Below are 26,056 nucleotides of genomic sequence, written 5' to 3'. Positions count from 1 at the left end.
AGCAAGCTTCACATGCTTCAGTTAGAAACACACACATACTGTGGGTTAAGAATCAATAAAATTCAATGCAATTAAAATTTTAATGTATTTTAGAATTATCATGCCATGGCATGTAATTATGTGATTGATAACCTTTCTTATGCCCTTCCGTGCAAGGTTTCTGGTAGGAAAATGAGAGTGTATTGGAATTCGAGTGTTCCTTAATTACCAATTATTCAGTAAAGTCATAGCAGCAGGTGAGTACTGTTTGTGTTTCTACTACTGAGTTTTAAACCCGATTCTTCAAGTTACTAAGGCCTGAAAAGCACTATTTCTAAACTTGGAGTTCAATTTAGCATAGGTTTGAACTCAGATCTGTTTACCCAGCTCTCTAGACATAGTCTTCTTACTAGTAAGGTACAGAGGCTTGATAGTATTTTGTCTTTCTTTTTATTCAATATACTTATGGTGCATGTATGTACATATATCGTGCTGTGTGTGTAGATTAAAGGACAACTTGCAGGAGTTGGTTCTCTTCTTTTAGCATGGTTTGAATGAGGATGGCCCCCATGGGCTCATAGATTTGAGTGATGAGTTCTTAATTAGTAGAACTGTTTGTGAATGATTAAGGTGAGTGACCTTGGTGAAGGAGCCATATCACTAGAGGTTTCAAAAGCCCATACAAGGCCCTCTTTCTTTTTGCCAACTTCCTTCAGGTCAGGGTGTAAAGCTCCCAGGTACTGCTCCAGTACCATGCCTATTTGTTAGCTGCCATGATGATAATGAACTAACCCACTAAAACTATAAGCATGCCTCCAATGTAGTGTTTTCTTCTTAGAAATTGCCATGGTCATGATGGTTCTTTACAGCAATCAAGCAAAACCTAAGATACCTTCCGACACGTGGATTCCAGGCTTCAAATTCAGGTTGTCAGGACTGAGGGCATGCACCTTTACCTGTGAGCCATCTCACCAGTCACATATTAGCTTTAAAATTTTGAATACTATATTATTAGGTATTACGTTTTTGAAATTGAAACATTAGGAAAATGATAAGTTAGGGTATCAAGCTCAGGCCAGTGTGTGCATGTCATTCTTCGGCCTATGCTCTCCCTTCCTTCCCTTCCTATGTTCCTTTCACATTCATGTTTCTCACTGTAGGTGGTTTTAAAAAAAATCTAAAATGATGTTTAACAACCATTGCAAAGTCAACTAGCTTCACCTTTTCTTTTGTTTCTGGTTTCAAAAGTGTTACAGTTAATGTTAAAGGCCAGTTCATAACAAAGCCTCAACTAGATCGCTCTTCATAGATTAGTTCACTCATTTTCTTTTGTGCTGGGGTGAAATGTGGTCCCAATTAAGTTGCTGTACCTTATTTGAGTGGAAATTCAAGATAATTGAAATAGAAGTTTGGAGAATATATGTATATTTTAAGTTATAAACAGATTATCCAATTCATGATCTTTGAGCACAGCTCCTAACAAGAGTGTGTATGCATAATCATTTCTAAAAGAGTCACAACTGTAAAGACATTTGTGGAATTGTAACCAAAGTTTCATTTTAAGTAGACTGGAGTTCTGGCTCATATTTTCTGTAGGTATGCTGTCAGAGTATTTTAATAGATGCAGCTAGAGCATGCAGCCTTGGAAATGTGTTATACTGTCACATCATTATAAACTTTGGTTTTGTTTCATACAATTAAAATACCAGGTTACCTTTTTTTAGTAGTTAATATTATTTACTTATCAATCTAGCTTTGGATATAGCCAAATATAGAGAAATATCATTTTTAAATTGATGATTATATGTTAAATATGAAGGGATACCCATACGGCTGGAAAAATGACTCATGAATGAAGATCATTTGTACCTCTTCCAGAGGACCTGGGTTAGATGTCCAGTACTTAAATGGTAGCTCACAACCTTCTCTAGCTCCAGTTCAAGGGCTTTTTATACCCTCTTCTGGCCTCTGCACAAGTGGAGCATAGACATACATGTAGTTAAAACACCAGTACATGCTTTTTAAAGGAAGGAAGGAAGGAAGGAAGGAAGGAAGGAAGGAAGGAAGGAAGGAAGGAAGGAAGGAAGGAAAGAAACAAGCCCGTAGGGATCAGGGAACAAATTTCTACTAAATTTGGGTGCTGGTTTACATGAATGATACATGAAATTCACTGGTAGATGATGGTAAGCATCTACTAAATTCTATTTAATTTGATCAGTTAGTAATTGCTTTTCTGACTATGATGACTTAACAAGAAACTACTCTGCCTGATGTTTATATTCTTATTTCTTAAGGTAGTGTCTAGCATATAAGAAATTCCCCATAAATGCTGGATGTATGACCTTAGAGAAAGTTGCTTTTTGGACTATAACCCTGTATAGTTAGTTCCTCTTCACATCATAGTATTGATCATTTTAATTGGAAATAGGCAGTATCACTTCATTTTCTTGTCAGATGTTAAGTTATAGCTTTCTTGTCTAGGAAAGAAACTACCCTAAAATCCAGATTCTGTGCATCATTGCTCATAAATCCAATGGTGCTGAGAAAAAACTGACAGTATTCTCACTAAAAACAATTAGCCAGGGACCAAAATATATTTGGCATATAGTATATGTGTTTGTAATTTGATAAAGAAAATAAAGTTTTAGTCATTTTATGATTTCAAGTACTCTTAACTTTAAAAGATATTTTAGCTATTACATATCTTTTGTCTTAACAGAAAAAAACTTCTTCAGGCAGATTTATAATTTTTAAAATAGTTTATATACACTTAACTAATGTGTTTTATATGTGAGGTCTAGTAAAAAGAGTGTCTGACCACAAGACAAAATGAATCTAAATAATGCTTAAGAGAAAAAAAAATTATGCTCAGAAATCAACCACATTTCCTTATGTTATGAATTTTATACACAGACGAGCTTTATAGTAATTATAGAGGCTTAGCACATAGCACATTGAAATTCCATGATTTTCTTTTTTGAATATTTTCATTCTTAGAAAACTTCATATTATGTACATAATGTATCTTCATCTGAAGAACCCATCACCCCTCACTGACCCCCTCCAATATCCTATGGCCCATTCTCAACACATCTTCCTCTCAACTTCCTGTCTTCTTTTTTTAAATGATAGATATTTTTATAACCCAATTAATACTGTCTATATGCATGTTGGTGTAGGATCCTCCACGGGAATATAGAAAACCTATCTAGTTACACATTCAAAGAAAAGTGACTGTCCCTACTCTAGCAGGTATCAACTGCCAGTAGCTCCTCAACTATGGGGGAAGCCTTTCTAGCCCATCCCCTATCCTGCCTAGATGTTTTTCCTTAGCTTGATCTTAGGAAGGTAACAACAGTGGGTGCAACAAACATGTGATGTACAGATGAAAGCATTTCAAAACACTCTTCCCTATCCCTTGGCTTTCTATCCTCTCTCCTACAATGTTCCCTGAGCCTTGGGTTGAGAGATTGATGGGTGGCCTATAATAAATCTCTGCATTAACAACTGCCTACTGTGATAAAAAGCTTCTCTGACCAAAGTTGAGATCAAGGCAAATCTGTATGATGAGTCTAAACATAAATAAATTAAAAAAAAAATAGTTTGACCCCCGGGCATGGTGGCGCACACCTTTAATCCTAGCACTCGTGAGGCAGAGGCAGGTGGATTTCTGAGTTCGAGGCCAGCCTAGTCTACAAAGTGAGTTCCAGGACAGCCAGGGCTATACAGAGAAACCCTGTCTCGAAAAACCAAAAAAAAACAAAAACCAACCAAACAAACAAAACAAAACAAAACAAAACAAAAACAAACAAACAAACAAAAAAAGTTTGACAATAGTACTGTTTAAAACAACAGTAGTAAGTTGCCTTTAGGATCTATGCTTTCCATAGCCATGAACTTGCCACCAAGTTTATAGTACCAGGCATGAACTCCCTCTTGTGGAATAGATGTCTCAAATCCAATCAAGAGAGCAATTGGTTATCCTATAATAGTCAGGCTACTATGTCACCAGTGGGTACATATGTCCTAGCAGTCGGTATTGTAGTTTGTGCATTCCAGCATTAAGTGGGGCCACTGATATCCCCCTATCCATCCCTCAACCTCAGTAGTACCTTATGGCACTATAAAAGCTAGCCAGCAAGAAAGAAGTTTCCTAGTTAGTTTGAAATTGAATTTTGTATGTCCCATAGCCGAAGTATGCAGTATCTTTAGCAGTAGTCGTTCTACAGGGCAGAAAAGAGGCAATACCCTGTGTTGATTTAGGGGTCCTCTGGTGTCTCTGTAACCAATAATAATTCAAAGGGTTGAAAACTGGCAATGAGATTTTTATTTAACACCTCCCCCCCATGCCACCTGGGAACATTATCTACTCCTGAAGTGTACTTCTGAATATGCCTTTTTAAACATAAATAAATATATAACCATCATTATACATATTTAAAAACCAGTAGGTTTTCAGAATTTGGAGTGATGATTCATTGGCTAGGACACGCTGGCTCCTCGTCCAGAAGATCCAGGTTTAATTAGTAGTACCCGCACTGTGGCCCACAATCATCTCTAATGCCTACTTCTGGCCTCTTCTGGCCATTAGACATGTCTGTGACATACAGATATATAGGGAGACAAAACACTCATGTATATATTTTAAAAATTACTGTTTTCATAAAACTTCTTATCTCTTTCATAGTTAACCCATCTTCTACCACCTCCTTTCTCTCATTTCCCTGAACATGTGATGTGAAAGACCAATCAGAAATACTGGAGATTATAAATTAAGTGAATTACTTCCTAAATATGTTTAAGTAAGATTGTTTTTCCATACTAGTTAACTGAAGGTAGACAAAAGGCATAGCAGTGACTGATAAAAGTAGCCTAAATCAAGACGGCTGCTGATTTATAAGTTTTATATTCTCTAATCAAGAATCTATTGTGAATTAATTGGGGCATTCAAGCTAGTTAAGGCAGGCTAGTCCCAGTTATCTGGGAGCCAAAAATGTAGGGCTGATTTTTTGTTTAGTTTTTAGTACATAACCAAATACCTTTGAACAAGGAGATAGTTTTCTGAGATATAAGATCAGTATCTATGAAAATGCTAAAACAATGCATATGAAATTAGTCATCATAAATACAGTGTATGAGGGTGACAAAAATGTTCTGGTGATGGCAGTTGCCTTTTAGAATCTGAAATATTTCATCCATGGCTCATTTGGATGGATAACAGGATATATATGAGATTCCTGAAATTTGTTCTGATTGGCTAGGTTTCCATCATTAAGGACCATCAAGGCATAAGTAGTCAAATTCACTTTTATGTAGGATATTGCAGACATATGAAAAGATCACATTTTGAAGATTTATAACTGTTACTTTTAAGGAATGGCTCGTGAACATATAGTAAAGGTTGGTAGGTACCATTTTCTAACCAGTGGGCAAACTTGTAACACCTCATTAGCATTCTCGCTTCCCTGATGACTCATTTCTTTCTATGTGCTTCTCACCTACTCTGATTGTCATAAGTTATAATTTGCATGTGAGACACTGTTTAATGTTCTGTATAGAAAGGAAAGAAAGAAGGATTCTGTTCCATTATCTCAAATTAAGGTGATATTTTATTACTACTTTACAGCATGGAGGCAAAACACCGATATACATAAATAATAAAATAATAAACATAAGTTGAATATAACTGGAAAATCTAGGAAGTGGTTGAACTTTTCNCNCCCNCCCCCCCCCCCACCCGACTGGACTAATGCTTCTCCTTTTTCCCAGAAGATTTGTCTCTGTAGTTGCTAATTTGCCTTTGGTTTATGGGATCTGCCTTCTAAATAAATCTTAAATTTGTCTAACTTGAATGTTTGGATACTTAGTAAAGTGGAATTCTAGGCATTTAGAACCCAGTTTGTTCATAGTATGGATATCTTATTAAAATATGCCACTAGAGTTGAACAATCCCCTTTAAAAAAAAGTTTTAAAGCAAGTTTGCTTGATATTGAAGGAGCTGGAGACTATAATCTAATTTCTTTATTGAGGATTGAAAGGAGGGAAGCTAAACTCAATGCTGCAGGTATACTGAGGTTTCTCGATAGCCAGGCCTGATTGATTAATGGCTGGAGGTTAGAACATTCTGCCAAAAGGTTTGTGTGTTACTAGAGGACAGATTCAGTGTCCTCTACTTAACTAATAGTAATTAGAATATTTGCTGTTTCTTTCAACTGATTTCTACATATTGAAGTCCCCCCGGTGTTAGTGTTTCTATTGCTGTGAAGAGATATCCAGACCACAAGAACTCTTTTAACGGAGTTAAATATAACTAGGGATGACTTATAGGTTCAGAGGTTTAGTCTGTTGTCATCATGGCAGGAAGCATGGTGGCATACAGACAGACATGGTTCTGGAGAGGTAGCTGAGAGTTCTACAACCAGATCCATAGACAGCAGGAAGAGAGAGACACTTGGCCTGGCTTGGACATTTGAAACCTCAAAGCTCACCCCAAGGACATAGTTTTTTTTTTTTTTTTTTTTTTTTTTCAGCAAGACCATATTACTCCAACATTGCCATAACTTCTAATGCCACTCCACAAGCATTCAAATATATGAGTTTATGGGGGCCATTCTTATCCAAACTACCACAACCTCCATGTGCAATCTGTCATATTTTGTAGATGTCTAAAGGCAAAGGACTCTTTGGATGAGATATTTTCTATATGCCAGGAATGGAATGAACATTCATTAATTCATTTCTTCACTTACTGTTTTATTTCTACTTCCAAATATATAATGGATTCTATTTGTTCTTTATAATCTACAGTTCATCCATCCATCTTTTCTTCCACCTATTCACCCACTACCGACCTATATGCTCTCTGTTTGCTACCAAAATATTATTTAAAAATGTGACATTATTATTATTATTATATAAACCAAGCTTCTTAAATAGAATAAATTTTCATCAAGGTATGTGAAACTTGTAATTTGATTAGTATCAGTGTATTAAATGAGGAGAGCAGAACAGAGTCTTAATATATGGCAGGGTGAAAGCAAAATCATTAATTTTAGAGTTGTTCAAGGACAGGATTGAAATATTCAGTGCAAATGCTTTTTGGTTCGGATAATTAACTTTCATCCTGTTACAGTTATCTAATGGAGTATCATTTGTCATTCCATTTGTCTAGCCCAATTCCCTCATCTGTGTCATAGTGCTATTTTTGTGATCATGATAGTCAGCATTGGAATTCAAAATCTGTTCTTTTAAATGCTGGTAACAGTAATGTAAAATCCTTCCTAAATTTAATCTGAATTATGGCCAAAGAAGTACTACCCCTTCTTCCCATGTTAGTACATAATTTTACCGTTGGTGTTTTTTTTTTTTTTTTTTTTTTTTTATGAAAGTAGAGTGATAAAAATGAGTACTTTTATTTTTTAAATATTTACTAATTTTTTAAAAAGATTTATCTTATTTTCTTATTCACATGTTAGTGCCTCTCTCTTTGTGTGTGTGTGTGTGTGTGTGTGTGTGTGTGTGTATGTGTGTGTGTTTTGAACTTCCCCATGTGAATGCTGGGAATCAAGCTCAGATTTTCTGGAAGAGCAGCAAATACTCTTTACTACTAAGCTATCTTTAGTCCTATTTATTATCAGTTTTTGTGATGTGGGGGCAAGGTCTTGATGTGTTGCCCAGGCTACTCTCAAACACATAGGCTCAAGAGGTCCTCCTGTTTCAGCATCCCAACTAGTTAAGGATTCAGACTTGCATCACTAAAAAAATGGTTTTATTTTTAATTTTGTAAATGGCATGTTAGTAATCACACATATTCATAAGATCCACTGTGATATCTCTATACACACATATAATGTATAAAAATCAGAACAATGAAATTGGTATATCTATCTAACCCTAGACATTTGATATTTTTTGTTTAGAGAATATTTAAAATCTTTACTAATAGATACTTTTAAGTCTTCAGCTAATTATTGTCAACTATAGTTGTCCTATATCATAGATAATTAGAAGTCATCACACTGAACCATCTGAACCTTGTACCTGCTAATTTTTGCCTCAGCATCATCCTTTTCCATACTCAAAGCAGGGGATTTGGGATGCAATTAATTAAATCAGAAAATTACTTGCCTCCAACAGAATATATTTTTATGGTATTTCCTAGTATTTAGAAAATAAGCTTTTCAATGTGAATCATTGTACAGTCTCCACTTGCTGCTATTTTTAACTTTTAGCCCTCATGTAATGGAAACAATGTTGGCTCTAGGTTTAGACATGGGTTTGGATTCATAGTTATGATATGTATGTGAGGCATTAAACTCCCCAGGCTTCAGTTTCCAGTCTTGAAAGTAGGATTGTCATGAGGATTAAGTACCATATGAGAATGTGCCTGGCATAGTGCCTAGTACACAGCAGGTGCTGGGTGAATGATCTTATTCCTATGTTATTATGAACATCAGCTACTTATTAATGTAATTCTATTTTGAATATGGTAGATATGAGCATTTGAGAAATGTGCACAATAGTTTTTGCACTTTAAAATGCCATTTTGACATATTCTTATCACCTTGATTATTTTTCTTTTTCTGGATGCTTGCATTATCACAGCAGAAATAGAATATTGAAAACAGCAGCTATTGATAAAAATAAAAATATTGTTTATGATAAATGTTGCTAATAGTATAGCCATTTCAGATCAATGATAATAGACTTAACATATATGTTATAAAATTACAGATAACTCCCCCAAAACTTTGTTTTTCTGATTCTTTTCAACTCTAACTTTATTAAGGGGATATGTTGTCTAATTTTTTAAGCCAGCACTTAATTTATGTCTTTCAAATACAGGTCATCATGGTATTTGTAATTTCCTCATGTAATAATGCTGTGAATTTTGTTGGTAAACTGATACTTCAATGCTTTTCATATTTTTAAAACAACTGATTTAAAATAGATTTTTTAATGTTATATAGACTGATTTCTTTTATAAATGTTAACATCAGAAGTTGGAAATTTTGTTCCTGATTTTTATTTTGTAGTTCCCTAATTTTTCATAATGGAGAGAGATAAAATGAACGAGTATGAATATGCAAATATGTCTGATTTATCATTCAGTTTTTGTTTGGGATGGATGGAAGAGAAGAAAAACATCTATTAATATTTTTAACATTCAATTCATACTTTGAATCTATCTGAAAACTAATGGGAAATGGCTTCCATCATCTTAAGGTTTTGATTCATTTCTCAAGGGTGGAAGGAAATACCTTGACAGATTTAGCACTCAAATTCAAATGACTATGAGAACAGGTGGCAAAAATTTTCCTCCACCTGCCATGCAACTTTATCACAAGAAATGTTTCATTTAGCAAATGCTGCTGCTAGCACACACTTCTCTACTTCAGAGCAGGCAAACAAATGGAGGGAGAGTACTTCTTTGAAGAAAACCCTTTTCTTGAATTTCTTTTAAAACTGTGAGTTTGAAATCTGACTTTTCTTTTCCTGGGGGCTAAGTTGTGGAAAGGATGAGTCATTGACTGATTAACTGGCCTGCTTCATGGTACTGCCAATCCCTCTATGGCTGTCTCATGTGTTGTCTTGTTAGTGTTGCTGTTCTTCTGTGCTTACCCACTGGCAGGAACATTTGGTTACGATAATATTATTAATCTTGGAACTTGAAAATATTTGTCTTATACTTTAAATGGTAACTTAAGAGAGACTTGTGTTTTGTTGTAGTGAAGCTATGTTATTACAGTATATGTTAGATTTAATATGTATAAGGAAATTATAGCAAGCCAAAAGTGAAATTTTGTGAACTTAACTAGTAACTGAATGGAGAGAAGCAATAAAGCTGTTGTTCATGTACTTTAGAATTTATTCTGATTCATGTTTTCTCTGACGAATCCAAGTAATGCAAGAATGTTTAAGGCAGACTATTTCCTTGCAAAATCACTGTGCTGTTCTTTATTTGATATAAAGCTAAAAGTTAATCTACCAATGTATAAATTGGCATACAAAACTTCCCTCCCAAGGAAAGTCATAAGGTTTTAATGTATTCTCATGATAATAATTTCAAAAAGTACTAAACTGTTCCCCTTTTCCTTGACAGTGAAATGTCACCTTCCCTGGCTTTTGCATTTAAGGTGTATTTGTAGATTGAGGTGATAAAAGCCAAGAAAATGAAATGTGCATTTTATAACTTACCAAGATAATACCTCGATTTCCAACACAATAGCTGGTTTTAGTAAACTTAGGCTTTTGGATGTAGAGATCTAGGACTATTTAGTGGAAGATTGTGAATTTGGACTCAATGCAAATTAGATGTGCCCTCCCATTAAGCATACCAACCAATGTGATTGGCATAGTAATTTATAAGAATATTCAGTTCTTCCTAGAACCTTGAACAAATGAACTTACCCATCACTGTTCTGTATTGCAAATGTTTTAACAAGATTCACAGAGCACTCCTTTCGTGACAGTCTCCTAGGATATAGATGCAATGCACAATCCTTCATTATCATAAAAGAAAGAAAGAAAAAAGACTGGTCTAGTAATTTTTAGAAGTCGTTTTGTCAAATATCCATTTGGATGAACAGCTCCACGTTGACTCCAGGGATTTCATGCTTGTCTGCACTAGTAATTTTGAAAGTATGTCTTGTGTTCTATGCTTTGATAATTTATAGGTTTATAGATAGAAACTTTGTGTTGATTTGCATACTCATGGATAGTAAAGAAATTGAACATTTTGATTTGTCAACTATTTGTACATCTGTCTATATGAATTGTACATTTGTATTCATTTACATTTGTTTTCCTTGAGGTTTTTGTGAAATACGGAAAATTTGAGATATGATTACAATGTTAGCATTGCCTTGTTAACAAAAAACAATTGCTTAGATTTTTTTTCTTCAAGCAACAGTGTAAGTAAATACACTACTGTGTGTTCGTTTTTTTTTTTTCATGTTTGCATTTGTTTTCGTAAAATGAATTGAGAGGCCTCTACCTCTAAATTAATTCTCTCCAAAATACAGTGATTATTTTCTTTGAGTAAACACCTTAGACTGGTTCATGCACATTTTATGAAAGATTGGTTTTGTGTTCATTGGTTGGTTGTTTTGAAAATAAAATGTGTTCATCGTAGAGGATTAGTTTGGCAACCATATGTAGACACTGATGTAGCAGAAAGATTTAAGTTTTAGAAAAGCTAATAATAACATTGTCTCCTCTTAATAACCTTTTGAGTATTTATGTAATCACAGAGTTTGTTCATGATTTGCAAGGTTGTAACTTATTATATATAAATAAATACAGTTAACTGTTGTTTTAAGTAGAATTAAGAAATTGTTATTCTTACATGAAATATAAAAAAACCTCTTTTCTATATAATTATTTTATAAACCTCAGCACTATTATCTACTGATCTGTTGTAAACACTTGAGTTTTCAAAATGTTAGGACTGAGGAGAGCTGAAGTATGCTGTTAGATGACTTAGAAGATGTAGTGGTAATTAATAATCCCTGCTGTGTTTTTGTACTGCTAACATTACTTTGTGGAGTCAAGCCAAGGGTTGGGAAATATTTAAAACATGAAATTACTAAAACACTTCATGTGGAAGTCAACCCCTCTATAGCAGGATTTCGCAACCTTAGCAACGTTGACATATTTTGCTGGAGAACATCTTTGACATATAGAACTGTCCAGTGTGCTCTAGTATTCTCCAGCAGCATCTCAGGAGATGACAGTAATTGCCTACCCCTCCCTCAGTTGCTACAGTGAAAAATGTCCACAGCCATTGTCAAAGAATATGTGCATGGCAAAGGGCAGGAGTAGGAAGCAAAATTCTGTCCTTTCCTCTACCTTTTGAGAACCATTGGCATGCATATTTTTTTAACTAAATGACTTGAAAAAAATTTTTTAAGACAAATAATTTTGTCTGATAAACAATCCCTTAATAGAACATGATATAATTGTAGCCTGGGCTTTACAAAAAGAGGAAGATATTACTTCCCTTCAGTGTTGAAGAACAATGCTCTTCCTTGCAGTCAATAAACTTGGTTTCCTAAGAAGTTTGACATGACATGTACTGTTACGGGTGCAGAAATAATAAGGAGTTTCTTGAATGGTAAAGAGTCAATCTCCTCAGTATTCCAGAAGTCAAGTATGAGACCTTCTTCAGCTTTTGAAGTAATTAATTAGAAAGCTAGTTATCTCCCATTGCCACGATAGGGTTCTATTTTCATAGAAGCCTTCTAAATTTTGAGAGCAAGGGACGACTGACAAATAAACAAGTTGTTATCTATAGTTTATTGAAAGTAACAACATCTAGAATTTGTCATAAGGACAGAGCAGCTCCAGCTTTACCCTTATCCTTGTTGCAAAGCGATAATTGATGGTCATTTAAACACTGAGTGATAAAGAAATGTCTTTGGAATGATTCACAGAAATGAGATTCCATATTCAGTTACAGGACATAAATTAAATGCCAGGCTGTGTGTAGGGAATACAAAAATGAATAGCACAGTCTGCTTGAATTTGCTATTAAAATACTTTTAGATGGATAGATATTTTCTGTGTAGAGACATGCCTCACCATCTATTTCTGACTTTTCCAATTGATTCTATAAATTCCAGTGCCTGTCTACAAACATGTATATGAGTATTTTATATGCTATGTAAGTTACATATATATACATATATATATATGTATATATATATATATATATATATATATATAGCATATCATTCTTTTTAAAGCTATTTCTGAAACTTTAATGGAAGGCTGTGTTCATTTTCTTTTATGCTTGTCAAAATCTTATTTGAACTATTCTCTATTAAATATCAATGAGAGATGAATAAAACATAGTTATGTATTATTAATTCATTTTCATTATATTATGGCTCTAATGTCATTAAGAAGAATTAATGTGACCCTTAAGGCAAGAATTTCGGCTAATTTTTACAGGATTTAAAAGCACTAGATCGGTGTCAGTATTCAAAATGCAACATCTTTGTGTATAAAGTAACTACAGTATTACACTCTTTCTAATTAAAACTGAGCAGCTCAGGTTATAGATATTACAGGAAAAGGGTAAAATCTTTGATAATGGATGGTCCAATTAAGAAATCAAATAATTTAAAATTCTGGAAGTTATATAGATAAGTAGAAAAATTCATGTTGACATCTTTTTTCTTTTTCTAATATCTACTTAGCAGTGTCTATCATGAATATACAAACCAAACCAATTCAGAGCCAAGGACTCCTTGTTCTTAGGTACATGATCTAGAAACGATGTTAGCTCTCTAGAGGTAATGATATAAACGGCCTCTTGTAAGAAATAATGACAGGTCATTTCAGGGTGGTCATTTTTAGTATAGATGTGGGAAATCCCTTTAACTATCAAAGATTTCACTATATTTCTGGTAATTAAGTAAATGTACATTTTGCAATCCTTTCTATGGGATATATATATATATATATATATATATATATATATATATATATAAAATTAAACAGCCTTACACTAATGTTATCCATTTCTTTGAAAAATGGAAATGTTAGTAGAATATAGTTATTTCTATATTCAGTCTCAAATTGAGAAAAGAGAGCTAGTTTTTTTTTTAATGTGTGGAATTTTATTTTTTGTTAGAGTTGACTAGAACCAGTACTAATAGCAGCAACATGAAGTACTGCAGTAATCTATTGCAGTGATTTTTTAAAAAAAAATTTATTAGTGTGGGTTGATAGGAATTGGAATAATGCTAGATTTAAATCAAAATCTTGACTCAATTACTTGAATAACCTGAGTAAATTATTTTTAACACTTCCTTTGCTTTCCTTAAGAACAAAGGAGATAGGAACTAGAGAGATAGTTCAGTGGTTAAGAGCACTTGTTCTTCTCCCAGAGGACCCAAATTCAGTTCCTAGCATCCACATGGTACCTCACAACCATGTAGAACTCCAGTTCTAGGAGATCCGACTCCTTCTGACCTCTGAGGGCACTAGGCACCCTTGTGGGTGCACAGACCTACATGAAGGTAGATATTCATGCACAATAAATAATAAAAGAAAAAAGAGAGAAGGAAAAAGAAAAGAAGAGAAAAGAAAGGAAAAGAAAAGAAAAGAAAACAAAAGAAAAGAAAAGAAAAGAAAAGAAAAGAAAAGAAAAGAAGAGGCTAATAATAGGATATTTTATATTAGGTTGTATTAAAGTAAAAGAGCTCATGGGTGTAAAATTCTTCGTAAGTACTCGATAGAGAATATACTTCATTTGCAAAATTTTCTTCCTAAATTTGGGTATGTGAAATTAAACCTAAACATGAAGTACATAATTTGATGATATTGCTATCCAAATAGTAAAATACATAAAGCAAACACTGTCACCCTAAAAGTTGCTTGAGGCTGCAGCTTAAAACTCTTTTAGATGATTTCTCAGTTCTTCTCTATGATTTCTGTTCTTTGAAAGTATGTGTATTTCTTCTATGCTATAGATTGGTATGAGATTAGAATACAGGGAAAGAATCCTCAGCATATTCCATAGTTAGACTTTCAGCAGCAGCTGACAATTTTTCTAAATAGTTTCACTATTGTGAATTATATACATTTTAATTTTTCCCTGTCTTTTGATTTAAAATATTTCAGATCACTTGTGGAAGAGGAAGACCAGCACTTGAAACTGTGCCTTGGAAGTGAAATGGGCCTCTCTTCCCATTTGCAGTCTTGCAAGGCAGGAAGTACACGCATCTTTACCAGCAACAGCCACAGTTCTGTGGTGTTACAGGTAATCTTGACTGCTCTTTTGGCAGGATTTGTACAGATACAAAACCTTCCGGGTTTGGGTGGTGTTGTTTTAGGGTACAGGATATCAAAAATTGTGAAAGCTGTTAATGGTGGGATGGGAAGAGAAGGTACATGGGGATTTTCTGTTGTGAGCTCTTCCCTTGTTTACATAAAATTTCTCAGAAATAGAATCTATTACTTAGAAAAACAAATAAAACCCTACCACTGTAAAAATCTTGATTTAAAGAAATTCATGTTTTCTTGGGTTTAAAATAATTGCTACGGTTCAGTTTCTCTTTTATTTGTGTAAAGAGTGTCTTGCTAGTATGTCACATTCTTTCTTAAATTTATTTTTTTAATTTCATTCATACCCAAACACACACACACACACACACACACACACTTTTTACATCATTTCCTCTCACTTCTCCATCCTCCCTAGAGAATATCATGTTCGCCAATATTGACTCTCTAAACTCTATTAATCTCTATTGTATAAGCCATGGTAAAAATCACAGGTTTCTTATTCTAAATAATAGAGTTTCTTATCTCTCCTACAGTTATCATTGTCATAGTCCTAAATATCATGTTTAATAGATATCTCAGTTCTCATTGACAAGAGGAAGTACAGGTGTAGGGATGGAAACTACTGAATGTAATACCATTCATAGGTGTAAGAGTTAATAGCTAACATGAAAGGAGGGGGCAGAAAAGAAAAGGAACACAAGCCACAGAGATTTGGAACTATTTTGGATGGACATTGACCTTACTGACCTTTGTGGTGATTGATGAATTAGAGAACAGTAGAGTCCTTGATGGACATAAGTACCTTCCAGATAGAACTAAAATCAGCCAGTCTTTTCTGCTAGGTAAGAATATATATCATTTTAAATAATACTTATAATAAATTATATATACACATATATGTATATATAACTTTCTAAATGTATCTTAAAATTAAATCTTACTATGTGGATTTTATGAATATATTTGCTCATGATCAACTACACTGAAGTAGTTATAATATAATGAAAGATGATGCTTATACTTATTGCAAGATCTGTTTAGTGTCATGTCTCTAGAATCAATTTTTTATTTCTAAAATATAAGTCCTGAGCAGGGCATTTCTATATTACCTTTTTTTTCTGATCTTTAAAATCTTGGGGGTAAGTTTTAAAATTTGTTGTCCTTTGGATGTCCTCAACAGAAATATGAGGGTCAGGGAGGAAGATGGTGCAGTCTTATAGCACCTTGATACTGTATACATACATAGAGCATAAATGTTGGGGTTTTCTGGCCCATGTAAGGAAAACTAAGGAGTTAAGAAGATATCAAGGACATAAGTGAAATCATTTGTGCTACTTTAATGGTCTTGTACTAAAGAACCATTTTAAAGCAATGGAAAAAGCCTGCATTATCTGTACAATGCTTATGATGGATATATACTCATATTCATGTCTTTAGGCCACTCATTGTAACCCTGCTAATTTTAATGTGGTAAATTTAGTAGTGATCACTACTATAGTTCATAGCTATGGCTCTCAAATTTTAGTGCATGTTAGGATCATTAGAAGGACTTATTAAAACACTGAGTACTGACTCTCAAACCAAAGATACTGAATCAAAAGTCTTGGGTATGGCCTAGTAGTTCCTATTTCTAGCAACTTCCCAAGTGGTACTTTAACCCAGAGAATATACAGTGTTCACCCAGTATCCACAGGAAATTATTTCTAGAACTGACCACAGGGACCAAAATCTTCTCAAATTTATTACATGAACTAGCATAGTGTTTCCCTAAATCCCGAGTATATCCTCTGTATACTTAAAATCATCTCTAGACTATTGACTTAATACAGTTTAAACTTTATATAAATAGGTGCTGTAATTGAATTGTTTAGGGACAGATGAAATGAACAAAGTGCTGAAATACCATATTCAGTATATATGCAAACATACTAGGGTGGACTTTACTATACAGTTCATTCCCGGTTGTTGAATTTTCAGATAAGGAAACCACAGAATATATTGTGGGTCAAATTACAGTAGCACCATTGTATAGAGGCAAGAATTTTCCTCTGCCAAGAAAAGTGGAATCTTTTCTCTATGGATGAATAAATAAGATGATAGAGAGATAGACTATAAGTTATTGTTATAGCAGAGGAACATTAAAAATAGCTTAAATGTTTTCCTACTAAGGTTTTATGTTTTTGCCATTTAGTCATATATTCTTTCAATTCAGTACACAGATACATTCTACTTTTTTGTTTAAGACAAGATCTTGTTCTGTACCCTGGAATGTCCTGAAGCTCACTAGGTAGGCTAAGCCGGCCTTGAACTGAGGCAGTCCTCCAATCTCAGCCCCCTAAACAGAATAACTAAAGATACGTACAAATGTCTGAGGAACACTTAAAAATATTCACCATCCTTAGCCATGAGGCAAATGCAAATTAAAACTACTTTGATATTTCATCTTAACCCAGTCATAATAGCCAAGATCAATAAAATAAATGACAGCAAATGCTGGTGAGGATGTAAGGGAGGAGGGAACACTTATTCACTGCTGCTGGGATTACAGACTGGTACAGTCACTCTGGAAATCGGTTTAGAGATTTCTCAAGAAGCTGAAAATCAGTCTAGCATTCAATCCAGCTATACTCTTGGACACTCAAAGGATTCTACATCTTACCATAGAAATGCTTGCTCATCCATGCTCATTGATGCTCTATTCATGATAGGCAGGGATGGGCAACCAAAAATGTGCATTTACACAATGGAATATTATTGAACTGTTATGAAAAATAAAACTGTGACATACACAGATAAATAAATGAGTGGAACTGGAAACAATCATCCTGAGTGATATAACCCAGACCCAGATAGGCAAACACCACATTTTCTTTCAAATGTAGATGTTAGTTATGAGTCTTTACATATGTGTGCTTATTTTGCAATACTCACAGAAATTAAATAGTAGGGAGCCATATGGAAGGAGGGAATCTTTCTGGGAAAGGCAGATAGAATATAGTGATGCAGAGGTACAAAAAGGAATAATGAAATAAGAAGGATTAAATGGTATGGTGAATAGGAGGTCAAAGTGGAGGAGGGAATCTAGGCAGGGAAAACAGACACTAGAGGTCTTTTGAAAAAGCCATATGGAAACCTACTAGTGTAGAAGCATCCTCAAATATATACATAATACATACACAAAAAGAACTTAATTGGCATTATCCTAAAATTGGTGAACAATATTCCAACTAGACACTGTGTGTGAGCAAATATAAACACTAGTACCAGGATCTGCGTACCTTTTTGAGTTGGGGATAGTGCTATTCCAAAGGTCCTTAAGTATCGTAGGTTATTGCCTTTACTCTTGGTTAACCTTCAGAAATTGATTGCAAGACCTAATTGATGAAAACACTACACACTTGAGTCATAAAACATGGGAAATTAAAGCAAGTACAGACATGGAAGCTTTGCCCCTGCTGGCTAGAAGGGGCTGTGCAGTCTACTGAAGGAGAATAACAATCCTCAATGTTACTCAGTTGTGACCTCTGTGAGGTACAGTAATGACTTTCCTGGCATGACAATGTTTTACTTGGATATAAAACCCACTCCAGGAGATAGAGCCCATACTTAAATCTGTTATTGGAGCAATATCCTCTGCCTATCCTGGTCTTGGTCCATAGGAGAGAATGTACTATTTTTCTGCTAAAATGACATAGTATTAAAACAACTCCTGTTGCTCTACCCACAGATTAGTGTAAATATCAACCCTCACCAGAAAAGCTACTTCTTTCAGTAGTTTTCAGAGAGACCAACAACTGTTCAGTGTGCAGATAAAAACAGAATAAAGAAAATGTTTAGACCTAAATGGGAAATCTGTGTCACACCCCTCCCACAAAGTTTCAAGAATCATCAATAGTGTAAGAGTCAGAGGCAGAAGTGGTGGATGACTATGAAGAAATAGTGTTTTCCAGACTCGATAGAACAAATGCACATTTGAACTTACAGTAATTCTGCCAGCATGTGCAAGACCAGTGCAAACTCAAGACAGACAAAAATCCTAGCTTGCAGGGGAACTGGGATCAGTACAAAGTCACACCCCTAGCTGAGGGGCTATTGGCATTTGATAACTGCAGAAAGAGCTTTGTTTTCTTTAGAAAAAACAAAAAGTTTGCTTTCTTTAATAGTGTGACCCATAAGTAAATGAGCTACACTCTAGGGCAGGCCTTGCACATGGGCTATGCAAATTGAAAATGATGAGTTAAAGGAGGAGGAAGAGGAGGAAGCAGCAGTAGCAGCAGCAGCAGAGGCAGCAACGTTGGGTGCTTAGAGAGGTGTGTGCATAGATCTGGGAAGAGTTTGGAGAAGGAATATATTAAAATTGTATGAAATTCTCAAAGCATTAATGAAATAATTTTAAGTATGTACCCACAAACAGATTTTTTAAGACCAAGCACTAACAGGGAACCTTTTTCTATCTAATTTTGGATGGGTGGTTGTCCATGGAATAAGCCAGAGAAGTGTTTAATATATAAATATTATCATTGTGTTAAAATTAGCAACAGTACAAACTCCAGCTTGAGAGGGGTGATTGTTCCATGGGGAGCAACTATTTTTAAGAATTCTTGCCCTTAATGATTACCTATTTCCAAATGGTAGTGAGAATATCCTGGATCATAGAGTGCAGCCCAAACTAGAATTCCAATTATAGTATTACTAGCTAGTTATCTGACTTTGAGAAAAATCACTTATCTCCCTGGATCAGTTTCCTTATTTGTAATCTAGGTGAAATATATGAAAATTAAATATTACAATTTATGGGAAAGTGAGATCTATGATAAATATTTGTTTTCCTTCCACCCAAGCTAAACAGAGATGGATGGGAAACTGTAGCTGATCAGAAGTGATGGGTACACCAAATAAGATATCCATCTGGTGGGCCTGAGTGACTCCAGAAGTTTAGTCATCTTTATTAAATAGGCTGCAACAAATTAGGCTGTCGAAGTGCCTAAACGACATTTGATGTGTAGTCAGTTTGGATTTCTAGAACCTTGAACAAATCCCAGAAGAATCCATGATGAAATTAGCAGTACAAATTACACATACCGAAATAGGAAGATTAGCTAGAGTTAGCTTAAGGAGTGATGACTACTTTTGCATCTATGCTTACTTCCTTTGTTTCTTTGACTTCTCCTTATTATCCCAGGTTGACACTGTCTTTCTTTTGCTATGCAGTCCTGTGAAGATCATTCTTGGTTTCATACACACCAAGTGCATTTAACATTTAAATGAGAGCTTTATTGAGATGAGATTCATACTCCATATAATTCACCTAGTTACAGTATATAAGTCAGTGGGTTTTAGACTGTTCACCACAGGATTTTGCAACTATCACAATAGTCTATTCTAGATTATCATCTCAAAGTAAGAAAATCTATATGTACTAGCAGGTACTCATCATCTACTGCCAACCCTTTCCTTGTCCCTAGGTAGCCATTGATCTCTCTAGCTGTATAGTTCTGGATATTCTGAGCATTTCATATACATGAAGTTACAACTGTATGGCCTTTGTAATGCATTTCTTTTAGTAAGAATCATGTCTTTTAGTAAGTTTTCGAGGTACATCCATGTTATAGCATGCAATATACTCTCTTTCTTTCTGTGACCAAACAATATCCCATTGTATAGATGCACTACATTTTATTCATTCATTTGTTCATTGATAGACACTTGGTGATTTCTAGTGTTTAGCTTATGCACAATGCTGTTATGGTTACTTATTTACTAGTATTCTAATTTCTTTTTGGTATGAGTCTAGGAATAGAATTTCTTTGTCCTATTGTAATTGAATGCTTAAGGTTTTGAAGAATTGCCTGCCTGTCTGTGCACTAGTTTATATTAGCACTGTGATTGTAGACAGTTCTAGTTTCTTTACAGTAATATATATATATATGTATATATATGTATATATATATGCACACACGCATATATATATATACACACACACATACACACACACACACACACACACACACACATATACATTTCCTTGACATGTAGTATAGTAAAGAAAGCATGTAGTATATTCTTCTTGACAGTTTTTCATTTTGTTTTTGCATCATGTCCCTCTGAGCAGGTGTGAAGTACTACTTGTGGTTTTGATTTGCATTTCCCCAATTACTAATTATGTTGAAGAGCTTTTCATTTGTGCCTATGGTCATTTTTATGCCATCTTTGGGGAAATATCTGTTTAGAATATTGGCTCAGTTCTTAATTGGGACACTTATCTTTCTAGTATTCAATAATCAATATTGTCTTTTATAACATAGATACAAAAACTTATCTGATAAATGGTTTGCCAACATTCCTCACAATAGCTTCAGCCTTATATTTGTTCATTGTTTTGTTATAGCTATGTCATTTTCTAATGCATAATCCACCACCTATCCCTTTCTTTGTCATTAGCATAGAAGAGTTTGAATTGTTCACTGCCCTCAAAGTTTACACCATTCTTTCATATATTGTGGTTCTTATTCCTCTTTCCTCTCTCTAGAATGTCCTTTCTTTTCTTTATTCTGTTTACTTATTTCTATTCATTCATAATGACTCATCTTAAATGGTACATTTTGACAACATGCTTCTACTTTTGCTTTTGGGGGTATTTTTTACATATATGTTATCAGACATATAAAACATAAAATTATACATAGTAATTATTGGTATTGTTGCTACATGACTGGTTGATAATGTTTAAATAAAATTAATTATGTCTCTTCAAATATTTACCATTTCTTTCTGGTAAAAAGGTTTTTAAATCCTTCCTTCTAGCTTTTCAAACTTTGTCATAAATGCTTGTTATCTATACGAACCCTGCTAGGCAATAGCACACCAGAATTCTTTATTTCTATCTAACTGCAGCTTAACAACCATTGATATGTTTCTCCCATTTAATTTATTGTATGACTAAAGCAACTACCAGCTTCTACTATATCCATATAATTCAGCCCTTGATGAATGTCAGCTCTTGGAAGGATTTTCCAGATCTGGTATCTAAATGTTCTTTTTGTATGCTAGACCCAATGACTGGCCCAACATTGGTGCAATAATGGCACTTATTTCATCGGGTTGTAGTGCTGGAGTGCATGAGTATTCTCCATCAATATCCAGCTTTGATTTTTTTTCAGTGTTCTCTATCATTAAATAAAGCAATGCAAATAAAGAGCTTAGCCTCATACTTGGCATAGAGGATCCACTCAGTGCCTTTTTTGCTGTTCTTATGAATATTATTTATGGGATGAATAAATTTAGATCCAGTTTGAGATGTATTTATGTATAGCCTTGCCTCATTGATGCTTGAAAATAGATCATGAGACAGAAATGGCAAGCATTGTCATAACCACCTTGTATGAAGGGATACTGGATGTCACAGAAGTTAGGAGGCCTGCCAAGATTCAAATACCCATTTAGATGACACATAATTGAGCCAGGTTTTCTGAATCTATACATGTATTTATAGTCTAATTTTGTTGTAAACCATTTTACCTTTTGAAATTCAATCTCTTACAAATAATTGGTGACCATTAGCCATGATTTTTAAAACATATCAGTAGAAGCTAACAATTTATACAATGATATAGTAAATTTTATTCTTCATAAAAATAGTAATATTACACAGATTATTTCCTTCCTTGCCTGTTCTTCTCTTCCTCTACCAAAAAAATATGATTTGGTATTTGGAAGCCCTGTTCTTAGGACAAGGAAGCCATAACAAGGGTACTACACTCTAGCTGGTAGCTATACATGCTTGTTGCTGAACACTTCTTTTATTGAATAGAAACAATTTCCTGGATATTGTCTATAGTTACTTAAACCCATAAAAAATTAAAAATACCTCTCTGTTCTGACCATTGAACCTCCCATCCTAATGACTATCATACTGATCTTTCCATGTTTTGCTCCACTTTAGCTATTTTTTCCACTTAGTTTTAGTGCTAAAGTCACTGTAATATATTATGTTATAACCTTCCATTATTACCTAACTAGTAGAATGTTTAAAGTAGGGTTGTTTAAAAAGCTTAGGCAAAGTAATGTGTCTTGCTTTCTACTGGTTTAGTGTCATGGTATGTTTAGTTTAAAGTAAATGTTTGGGTTGTTGATCATGACAGGTTTATTTTTTATTACAAGCCTTAGGTACAGAGGTTGCATTGTAAGTGTATCATTTGGGGGAGCACATCCATGGTCAGTTGTTGTATGCCTTTTGACCACTTCTGGATCTCTGCAATAGTAATGAGTAAGAGCTATACTTAACTGAATACAATTAGAAATTATATTGGTTTAGAAAATAACCATAGTTGTTTTTGCTCTAAGATCTGTGACCACACCAGCCATGGGTAGTTGGCTGGGTTTCTGGCACCAGGCATGAATTTCCTCCTATTGAGTGGGTTGTAAGTTAAGGTAAACAGCTATTGTTTACCCGATGAAATAAGTGCCATTATTGCACCAATGTTGGGCCAGTCATTGGGTCTAGCTACTTGACCTTAGCTAGATCAGGTTGACTGATATGGTTATATCATCTATACCCTTACTGATTTCTATCATATTTTAAGGCCACCAAGGGGGTCAAAATTGAAATCTATAACTACAAGAGTGAACCTCTTTTGTTCTCTCTCTCTCTCTCTCTCTCTCTCTCTCTCTCTCTCTCTCTCTCTCTCTCTCTCTCTGGTTATTCTAGTTTGGGCCTCATGTATATTGAAACTCTGCACTTACAAAACAGAAACATTTAATGATATTTATATACTCTTGCTTAATTAATGTCTGTATCACAAAATGATTCACATTCTCCCTTGCAAAATAGTCTTTGTTCTGAAATCTGTTTGATAATATATTGATGCCAGCTGTGTTTTAGTTACTATCAACTCACTGTATTTTACTATCTTCTTACTTTTTACTTTATAAATTAGAACACACAGTGAATGTGATTTTTTTTTTACTTTAATGTACTTGTATAAGCATTGTAAACATGTCATTTCATTTACTCTTCACAATTATGCTGTCATAGAATGATTACATAACTACACCTTGTTTCTCATTACCTCTTGGTGGTCCCTCCTCCTCACTCTTGGGAACTACAACCTATTTTCTGTTACTTTGTTTATGCAAAAGTACCCCCAAATATAATATAACCTGTAAGATACTGAGGTTGACTTCTTTTATATAGTCTAGTCTTTTGGACCCATGTACTTTGTCGTGTATGTTAATAATCTGTTCCTTTTTAAATTCTTGAACAGTTTTTCACAGTACGACACTTTGTGGTATCTCTTGGTTGTAGAACTTCGTATTGACCATTTTCCCAGTAGTTTCCATTTATCAGGACTGCCTCCATGATCTAAAAGCTGGGGCTTTATTCTCTGCTGTGATACATATACATACAACAACTACACCCATGTCTTGATCCAGATATAGAGAGTAAAAAAAGTGAGCACTTACCACATTGGCTAGCATGCAAATCATACAAAAAGACAGCTGCTTCTTCCTTGGTATTTTAGGCACTGCCATGAAACATTAGATGACTACTTGCAGGAAGCATGATTGCTCAAGTCCTTGCCTTGCCTTCGTCTACTAGCTGGTGGAGTTTGGGGAAGAAGGGGCATGAGAAGGCATCTCTCCAAGGATATCTCCCTAATCATCTTGGTCTTTCCAAATTGAGTTTTGTTGGGGTTCCCATGCTGTCCCTCTTTTCAGGAAGCATGTTGTAAGAATTAAAGGTCCACCTAATTTGTTTCCTAAATTTTTACAGATACTGCCCTTTTGGTCTATTTTTCATATATGTTGTCTTGGTTTAAGGTGTTTCTAAAGGTAACATGAAGAAAAATGCAGCTAGTTTGCCTTCTCTGGAAACAAAAATTTATAAGCTAAACTTGAATGCTAAATATTGAGAGCCAGAGCAAGGTTGTCTAATTATTTTAGAGGAGATTTGATTGCTAATAGTTTTCTATCTCAAGAGGGTCAAATTTAAATTAGGCTTTGAAGGAGGGAAGCCATCCATGTGAAGAATAATGGCAGAAATAAAAGGTCATATGATTGGTTACAGTACACAGGGTCATAAAAGTTATGGGTGTATAGTTGGGTTAAAGCCAAACTTGAGAAGTCTTTGAAAAGCAGTAGTTGGACACAGTAATAGAGAGCCATTAGATGTTTTGAAAGTACAAGCCATGTTACATAATGGCAACAGTGTTTAGTACTAATATAAACTTTTATTATTTCCAGCCTATATATCTCTTTTAACTTAAGTGTATTTCTTCTCTGTCCTCTGAATCACATGAGGGGCAGCTTCATAAAAGTGAAGCTCATTATGTTTTGGTCAAATATGTGACATCTCCTTAAACTCATTACTTAACCTTTCCTTCTTCGGTTCTTAAAATCTTCCATCCTTGTTTGGACAATACATTTTCCATCAATAATTTTTATTGTTCTTGTAAAGATGAGCTTCCTGTTTTTGCTCATTCTTCTTGGGAAATTATAGTCATCACATTAGTTATAATATGCTACTAAATTCTTTGTAATGCATAAATAAGTAGAAATATTTGCTTGTCTCATTATCTTTAATACCATACTATACAACAGAATTGCCTTTTGCATGATGATCATACATTTTATTTGAGTGCTGTTGCTATCCAACCAACTTTTAAATGTTATTGTTGCTTATTTTGATATTATAATTTTATAGGATCAACTCATCCTTCCCTTTTATACAATAATTATGACATTTTTTAGATGAATATATCTAATTCTTTTAGGGTATTTATGTATGTGCCTCTTTTTAATAATATTTGAACCTTTGCTACATTGATTAAATTTAATGTCAGGAAGGTAAAAACATCATAGTGCTTGCTTGCCCCAAAAGAATATAGAAGATGTATAGAAATATATAGCGAGATTTATAGGAGAAAAAGTAAATATTTAGAAATTGAGGACAAAGAAGTTTCTCTTACATGAGAACCAAGACCCAGCAGAAATGCACTAACAGAGAAGAGAAGTGCTGAGACAGAAAAGAGAATTGAAATCAGGGAAGCAAGTTTGAGGACACCGTTAAAAGTTAACTAGAGGTTAAACAATGTCCATAAAACTGAACTCTTTTTTTTTATTTATTTTTTATTAGGTAATTTCCTCAATTACATTTCCAATGCTATCCAAAAAGTCCCCAATACACTCCCCCCGCAGTCCCCCACCCACCCACCCCCACCCCTTGGCCCTGGCATTCCCCTGTACTGGGGCATATAAAGTTGGCAAGTCCAATGGGCCTCTC

General features: G+C 34.4%; 1 protein-coding gene across 6 annotated transcripts in view; it reads left to right on the top strand.

Moving 5' to 3' along the window:
• The window catches only part of Klhl13 (kelch like family member 13), a 149,242-nt gene that overhangs the window by 89,980 nt on the left and 33,206 nt on the right, over positions 1–26,056 (top strand). For all 6 annotated transcript variants that reach the window (XM_021152969.1, XM_029473577.1, XM_021152965.2 and 3 more), the window contains one exon: positions 14,611–14,749. In XM_021152969.1, the coding sequence (XP_021008628.1) occupies positions 14,611–14,749 (139 nt within the window). The remainder of the gene's footprint in view (positions 1–14,610; positions 14,750–26,056) is intronic.

The sequence above is a fragment of the Mus caroli genome, chromosome X (assembly GCF_900094665.2).
Source record: "Mus caroli chromosome X, CAROLI_EIJ_v1.1, whole genome shotgun sequence".
NCBI lineage: Eukaryota > Metazoa > Chordata > Mammalia > Rodentia > Muridae > Mus > Mus caroli.
Note: the sequence above shows the minus strand (reverse complement) of the source record. Positions and strands in the feature narration are given on the sequence as shown.